The following is an 8,750-nucleotide window of genomic DNA, read 5'->3' as shown; positions in this document are numbered from 1 at the left end:
GTGGCTCTCGTTCGATTCACGTTCGCGGCAAATTATTTCGATCGGGACAAACGGAGCGTGTAACAAGAGTTACCTTAATTCTAGAGGAATCCACTTCGGTGGAGTTGAAATTCTTGAGCCGGCTGATCGACGAACAAAGTTACCTTTCTAATCTCGTTTCGCCGAGGACCGACTGTTCCCAAATTTATTCTGCCAGACTGTGCGCGTCGGTACACCCCAGACCGCGTGTCCAAATCGGTTTAACATTAGCGTGGAAAACTCCTAATTACCGGTTGCGCGACGAATAACCATTAGATCGGTGCGTCGAACCGTTTCCTTTCCTTGCGAGCCGTAATCCCACGGAATTACGAGCACCGAAATCAAACGAACCTTTTTTCGAGACCATACTCTCGCGCGATTAAACTCTATTCCATATTTTTCTATTCGTTTCGTCATCGAGAAGGAAGGCAGTTGATTTTCTACTTGGTCTACCTACTTTTTACTTTGAAAATTCTCGGCAGCCGATGTAAAATTTCATAAGGAGCTCAAAGTGCCAGTTTCAAGAAGCTACGGTCCGGTTAACAACGACGAGGCTACGGGAGTCTGAGAGTTAGTATCTTTAATATGTCTGACGTATGCAGCAATTAAATTAAAGCTGTCCGGGCGCTCCGAAAGCTCTCACCTTGTTTCAGCCCCGTACGTTAACTCGGGGCTCACGGTAATATCGCATACCAACCCCCCTCCCTAAGTGTTCCCACTTTCCCGTTGTTTTATTCGGGTTAACAATTTCGACCAGTATTTCGAACGTACCTGATACTTTCGTTCGATAACGCCGTACTAGCCCTGGTTTCATAAAAAACTGTAATTAAAGCAAACTTCTATTTGTTACCCAACTAAACAGACGGATGGACAAGTTTATTTATTACGTGCTCTGTAACGGATTTCCTAGAGAGTATTTAGCTAGATATACAGCGTGTCCCTAGCGTGCGAAATAAGTAGATAACAGAGCGATGATCGAAGAAGCCAACACTTTCATCTTTAATGCACGTTTGTCGAAGTCTAACGTATGGACAGGTGAACGGACGTTGGCTGACCCATCCAGGATAGAGGAACGATATCGCGAGCGTCGGAAACGATCGGTAATCGTCGAATTTCGCGCACGCTAATGGCCTCCTTGCGGTCAGGTTCGCGGAGTGTGCGAACACGGCATTAAAGCCCGCGACTCGTATCGGGTCCCGTACCGAGGGTACACGGACACGGTCGTGCTCACTGGCACACCGACATAACGCATTCTCCTGACTGCCAGCCACCTCCTGCGGGTACAGAGAGCTTTTTAGCGAACTGTCAAACTCCGCCGAACCACGAATTACTCATTCCAGCACGTATCCCGGTGCAGTCCCGCAGTGCGCACCGCTGTGGATCAAAGACCCACCCGGACGGGGATATACCGCGAACGAGAATTTGGAAATATCGATCTTGGTCAGCGACACGTTCGAGAATTGCCGAACTACGCGAATGAACGAGTGAATGGAGAAGATTGATTGACCGATAGATGAGGCCGAGTTAGAATGCCGATCTGAGGCCAATTCGCGGCCCGTTGTCTGGCATATGTATTGTAACACGGATTAGAAGCCACGCTGGGATCCGTTTGCGAGAGTGAATCGTACGGATGAAAGACTCACCGCGTGTACCCTTGAAATAAAATTAATCGCAACACAATGATCGTTGGATAGCGTTAACCCTCGTAAGAGAAACGTCGAGTTATGGAAGAAAGCTTGTTACCTACAAGTGTCCTAACTTAACAAAATTAATATGACTTCTCCTATGTGAAACGAATATACTCGACATATATTTTATTTATCTCTGCACCCCTATATCTTTCCAGGAAAGGCTCCTCCAGAAGCGATGGCATTCGAATTAGTCCGACATAATCTCACCTAATCTGTACTAGTTTACTCTCTGGTCGAACGCGAGAAAGTTTCGCAATTCAACCGGAAATGGCGACAGCTGAGACACCGGAAGCAAGATGGTAACGCTGTCACCTTGCTTCCATGCGATCCGCCAACGCTGCTGTCCGAGCAGCGAGCCATGGCGTTCACCAAAATTTCTGTATCGTCTACAAGTATTCATACGTGTCTCGCACGGTCCTTCTAATGCACATACCTTTGTTATCGAGAGTTCCCGGTTCCGCGATGGGCAGCCGTCCAAGCTGGTGGTATTCCGCGAACTTCTAAACAACGATAACCACAACTACAACACTTATATTTCCACGAAACGACAAGCAATACGAAACAAACGGTTCTCGTGGAATGCATCATAATTTTTACGAAATTTTCACACTCGAACTGTCGTACTTACATAGCAAGGATAAACGTTCCATACATGTCAAACACACACTTTCCATTATAGATTCAATAAAGAGAACGATTGTGGAGAAGATAGTAGAAACTTTACTATAACATGGCCGGCCCGAGTTCGAATCGTTTTCTCCTTATCGATATTTACAAATGACTCTCTAAAGACATATTATGATTGATAACGTGTTTCTTGTCATGGGAATCATTGAAATTGTACGAAAACAGGAATGTAAAGTTACTATGTATGCATAATAATGACAGATTTCCAGTGAAATTATATATAAACATGTAAAATAAAGTATTGCAGTTCGAATTTACGCGCGCTGCTTATTTCAACCCAGCTGCCATCTAGCGATAGAAACACGAACTAACTTCGGAGTCTGGTCAGCGCCTCTATCGGGAAAACGCTCAAGTTTGTCGCCGAATAGTTCCTATCTTCACCGATAGATAGCGCCATTTGTTCAAAATTACCGACACGTCGGTAAATGAACAAATGGCGCCATCTATCGGTGAAGATAAGAACTATTCGGCAACAAACTTGAGCGTTTTCCCGATAGAGGCGCTGACCAGACTCCGAAGTTAGTTCGTGTTTCTACCGCTAAGCGGCGCCATTTGTTCAAATTACCGACACGTCGGTAAATGAACAAATGGCGCCATCTAACAGTTCGCGTAGGAACTATTTGGCGACAAACTTGAGCGTTTTCCCGATAGAGGCGCTGACCAAACTTCGAAGTTAGTTCGGGGTACTCGCCACTAGATGGCTTTGGTCTTGAAAAAAAATGAATTATTAATTAACTATTATTCCAAGCAAAAAACAAATATAATAGACGTGGCGCCTCATAGACAAAAGACTCCGAATTCAGTATGCTAAGTTTGATTACAATCGAGTTCCTAGAAATCGATAAAAACATAGTTTTACCCTGTGGATGCGACTTAGGAACACCTGAGCTACATCTCTCTTATTACTCTCGTATTACACCTAATGCTATCGATTCCAAGTAAATACTGATTTTCATTACGAAACGATAAATCATTATAAATTATTAATGCGAATGTTAAACTTATATCCCAAACGAAGTATACGATGAGTAATCTATAATAAAAAGTATCGATTGCTGCGATACGTTTACCAGTAGAATAGGATATTCGGTCAGGCTACCTTCGGCAGGTGCCACCGTGTTTGGCCGCAAGTCTAGCAATCCTTAACGTAGGAATCGTTCCCACCCATTTGCATGCTTTGAATTAGGTCAAAATTTGTTTGATCGATAGTCGAAATCACGCCGAAGAGTATTTCACAGAAGTTGTCGCGATGCAGCTCGCACCACCAAGCGTGAAACCTAAATTCCTTGGGAACGGTTATTGACGTGCGCGAATCCGATAAATTCGAAATTTCCGCGAAATGAGTGATCTGTTTAGGTCTAATTGCGAGGAGTACAGTGGTTCCCGCGGTAAAATGAAACTGAGTGGAAGAAAGTACGCGAATCTGACGGCGATACTCTTGTCTCATCGCGATTTTGAATTTGAGATTGTTTCCTTTATATTGGCAGGTGGGAATATCCGATACCGAAGTCGAAAGAGTATTGGGAGAAATTCTGCAACGACGAAGAACGCAAGTTGATTATAGTAAGGGATCCTTTAGTCTATTCGTCCTGTCGTTCCCTTCCTTACAATAAAACTACGCTCAATTTTGATACACGCGCAAGCAACAAAGCGTCTAATTTAAATTCTTTTCGTGATTCCTCTGTAGATGGTTTTAAAGTGTCCGAAAACTCTTTGCGCAAGTTGTCGCATCCGGTGTCGCAATTCAAAACGAGCAAGGATAACCGCAGCGGAACAGAATTATTTCCAAAGTCAATATTAAAAGCTGAACCTCGAGACGCTTCAAAAACTTCCTTTACGTCGTGTAATCTAGGAACACAGACTAAAGCTGCACGAATTCCAAAGTTGGATACCCTCAGACCTCAACCTAGTTTCCAAGGAATTTTCCCTAGAAATATGGATCGTATTTGTGCTCCTGTCGGCGCTCAAGATCAATCCAAAACGCAGAGTCAAACGTTTCCTACCAGTTTTTCGGCTCTTCCGACTCTGACTACACGCTCTACAGCATCAGTGTCTGAATCAACGTTAAAAAAGACACGAAAGAGCAAAGAACCCGGATCGATCTATTCGAAAAGCGCGTATCCAAAATTACCGAAAAGAAGAGTCTCTTCAGAAATAAAGTCTGCTGCAAGGAATAGGAATTACCTTCCAAACGAAGTTGCGCCATCGAAGGCCGATCAATCTAAGCGTACGGCAGACGAAGATGGAAAGAAAGTTGGAAACTCTCCGAAAGATCAGGATTCATCAGAGTACGCCATTCGTTTCGCTCACAAAGCATTGAAGCATTTTATGGCGAATAGATACTTGCCAGAAAAATCGGTTTCGGTGGATGCTGCAGTTCCGGGTGACGGAAGTGTAGGATTGCTTAAACCCGAAGAGGTTGGAACGCCTACGAGAGATGATGAAGGATCGTTGGAAAAGAAGTTGGAAAGAAAGACGCTTAAGAATTCACAATTTACAGGTACCGATGTCGGTCGAGCGACTTTGAAATTGGACGAGACAACGCCGAGGACAATTCCCTCGGCGTCGCGTTCTACATCGGGATCCAGCCTTGAATTCGTACACGCCGAGCCCTGGAAAGGTCCTTCGAGTCGCGTCCTGGCATCGATCCCTAGGTTTTCTGGTTTCCCCAGAAAGAATCGCGACAGGTGCACAGTGTGCATGTACAAGCCCTTCGAAATTCCGCAAAACAGAAAGACTTCTTTTCCTATGACCACCTTGTACAGAACCATCTTTCCACGGAACGCACCCGTCGCTTCGGATACTTCTAGAGACGATGGGTCTAGTTTTGCGAGCGTACAGGACTTGGAAGATGAAACGAGAGTTTTAAGTGGTGAAATTGAAACCAAAGGCGCGACGTTTGATAGACAAGCGTCCAGCGGTTCTGAAAGTCTAATCGCCGAGGAACCTTTCTCCTCGTCCCTAGAAAAGCGCGGAGAAATGGTGGAAACGGTGGAGCGAAAGTCTATTGGGAAAGACAAAGAAGGTCGACGATGCGATGACTCAATTTCACTGTCAAAAAATTTTAAGGACTCCACAAGTAGCACAGAAGTCGCATCTCTGGAAAGACCAAAAGTTTCTTCGTTCCACAGCGAAAGTTCCGACGAAGATGATTCGCTCGCCGTTTCGGTGAGCGACGATCAAACCAAGTCGAAATATCTGGCTCCCTGTCACGCTCCCGTAGTTTTCAGTCCCAGCTTGGAACCTCTACGGGCCTTAAGGAACAGAAAACCAACGAGCCTGCAAGATCGAATTGCCATGATCGAAGCGTCGGCCATGAAGAGGGCTTCTGTCGACGATTACGACGATGAAAAACATATGTCCGTGCCTAAAAACCTTGCTGCTAAAGCGAGCAACGAGAAAAGAGGCGCTTCACCCGTTAGCAGAATGTTAACGAAATCGAAATCCGTTCCAGAGAAGCTGTCTCTGGAAAACGTAGAGCTCGCAACGGAAAATGAGGAACGCGGCCTCCGAAGAGGAGCCAGCATCTCGAATTTCACCGAATCGAGAGATACGAAAAATGCTTCGCAAGAATTGTACTCCCCTCGAGACAATGGCTGCACGAAAATCATCCCCGTGACAGATTTCTCGGTATCAGGAACGAAGCTGCCACTCACGCGAACAGAGGAGATCGCAAATTTGTTGGAGAAGCTGCAGGGAAGCGCGTCATCGACAAGGATGTTAGAAACCTTATGCAAAGAGTTTTCGCAACGTCTCGCGAAACGCGTTGTAAACGCAGATCCGAACGAGAAAAGGAATAAAAAATTAATCGCGTCGTTAACGAGGTTGCTAGTAGATTCTAAGCTTTATCTCTACCCCGACAAGTTTCCCTCCAACTTAGTTTTTTCCACGAACCAGCCTCCTCCCTGCAACCCTCGGCTCCTGAGACGAATCCTGCCCCAATACTCCTATAATCTCGTTGCGCCTTTCCTGGGATTGCCAGAATGGCACATACACAAGCAGATTGCGTTCGAGGATACGGAAGCGAGGAGTCATATCGGTCAGTCGCGCGGAGAAGATGATGACCACAGTTTATCGTCTTTAGAGGCAAGTTTGTATCTCCTTTAAAGAGAATCTCGTATCAATCGCCGATCGCTATTTATACTTTGAAAAGTTGTTCTACTTTATCGCGTCCTTTTAAAGACACTTTTTTTTTTTATAATTATCAAGGTACAGCCACCGTCACCGAGAGACATCGAATCACTCAGCGGAGAGGAGGAAGTGGGTCAACGTAGATACAATCCTTACGCTCTATTTCTGAAGAAACCAAGACGTAAGGTGTGATATCGGACTGACAACCAGGGTTACCCTCGAACGAGAAACCAGAAAGTCGGGTGAAACGAAACGTTACTTTTATGCATTAGGTTATTACTTGGCGGTCCTTAACAAAATCCGATCTCGAAGGCTACGATCCGGACGCAACCCTTAAAATGAGAGCCGACAATATAATGACGACCATTTGTCGGGACTTCTGTCAGTGGCTCGACACTTTAGGTGGGACGGATAAGACTGTCGACGAGGAAGTTCTCAGGGACATGTTTGAAATTGATTTCAACGCGGAAGCTTGTAGAGCGATGCAGGTTAAACGGAAAATATCACCGACTATCGACGATCGATCAATTATTTAAGGATAGAACTATGCGCTTCGAATGTCTTGTTAACCTTACTGTATTATTAATGATACATTCGCTTGTTACGCACCCATTTCGTTCCGTAATATACTCGAATTGTTTGTTCCTCGTGAACAGGTATCGATTCAAGAAATGCCAGTGGTGCCCGCGGATGTAGCTTTAACAAGAAACTCCCCCGGTGCGAGTAGACTCGCCATGACAAGGAAGCACGTCATGAAAGATGCGAAAGCCGAGCGAACACCCGCGAAAACAAAAGCTTTCGGAACAACTTTGCCTTGGGAACTTCAATTTGTACCACCTGATAATCAGGTTCAAAAGAACTGGTTGGAATGCGAGCACGTGCCAAAGGATCTGGAAACGATGGACGTGGTTTGGAAGGATATAGAGCATCTGAAAAGCGTGAGAGGTTTCGTTGAATGGCTTCAGCAGCACCCGAAGGTAATTTTAATGTCAATTAAGCATTGAAATTTAACTAGGCTCCCGCTGCAGTTTCCCAGCACCTTTTTAGTCTTTACGGAATTTTTTATTCAAACGAATTCACTATAAATCGCAGACAAAATCGAAAGTTCGTAATACATCGTGTTCGCATAATAAATATAATAACAGTCCTCGGAAAAGGAATATTTATTTTAAACATAAAATTCACGCACGTAGCCATCAAACATTTATTCGATACATAAAACGATTTCGACCCAGGGGCAGATCACAATTTATTTATTTATTTACTCATTTTAAATGCATCAATTTAAAAATTACATTCATATCATTTTTAATCAGAAAGCAAGAGAATTTTACAAGCCGTAGCTGCACAAAAATACACGTGTCCTTCATTTGCACATTGAGTTATAAAAAAAAGTTGCAATCGAAAATGGTATGTTCATGTTTACTTTAAATGTTAGTTAGACAGCACGCGCCGGGAAAACCTCTAGCAAACAAGTTCTCCCGAGGGAACAGTTCACGTAAGGTTAAAATATTACAGTATTCAAACATTTTCCTTGCTAGATATGTACATAGATATTTGATCCTAAATCGGTCATTGTCGTAACGTATAGTACACTAAAAACAGAGGATAATTAAAGCCACAGGTTCAAAGTATTACGATATTATACAACGTGGATCGAAATCCTCTTACCTGATATTACAGGTTCCACGACCAGAGGCTTTGAAAACAGTCGTATCGATGGACGTTAAAGCATTAAGGCGGTTAGAGGAGGACGACACGTTCGCGCATCTCGAATTGGATATCTACGAAATAAAGAGTCTAAGAGTGGCTGACGACGGTGGCAAGAACGCGTGAACGTTTACCACAACCGGTATACTTCTTTACATTTCGCGATGCAACGTATTTTGTCCGATGTAATTATTCATATATTTTCGTTTGATTTTCACGTATTAAACCAGTCCGTCGAATGTACCCGTGTTATTTTGTTTTGTCGCGTCGAATCGAAACGATGCATGAATGTTTTAATTACGTTTGATGCGCAGCAGTAAATGTCGAACGAATACGAAACGAATGTCAAAAATCAACGTCTACCGGTCGACGTTCCAAAATTCTCTCGCCTACGTTTCTCTCCTAAATGAGCTAAATGCGTGCGTGTAGCCAATACGACCAGTCGATGACACGATGTCAAAAGCACCGTTTCGCGTCCGAAACGAAGGGGTTAACCTCTGAAGCCTCTACGAA

At 44.1% G+C, this 8,750-nt stretch overlaps 1 protein-coding gene across 1 annotated transcript; it reads left to right on the top strand.

The window, feature by feature from the left end:
* The first annotated feature begins 3,735 nt into the window (after positions 1–3,735).
* Positions 3,736–8,471, top strand: LOC128887724 (uncharacterized). Its single transcript, XM_054143925.1, has 6 exons — positions 3,736–3,809; positions 3,884–6,482; positions 6,606–6,713; positions 6,800–7,015; positions 7,184–7,504; positions 8,211–8,471. Exons 1-6 carry the CDS (start codon positions 3,736–3,738, stop codon positions 8,361–8,363), a joined length of 3,471 nt encoding a protein of 1,156 aa, XP_053999900.1. The 3' UTR covers positions 8,364–8,471.
* The last annotated feature ends 279 nt before the right edge of the window (positions 8,472–8,750 follow it).

This window comes from Hylaeus anthracinus, unplaced genomic scaffold (genome assembly GCF_026225885.1).
Source record: "Hylaeus anthracinus isolate JK02 unplaced genomic scaffold, UHH_iyHylAnth1.0_haploid 11989, whole genome shotgun sequence".
NCBI classification, from domain to species: Eukaryota; Metazoa; Arthropoda; class Insecta; order Hymenoptera; family Colletidae; genus Hylaeus; species Hylaeus anthracinus.
Note: the sequence above shows the minus strand (reverse complement) of the source record. Positions and strands in the feature narration are given on the sequence as shown.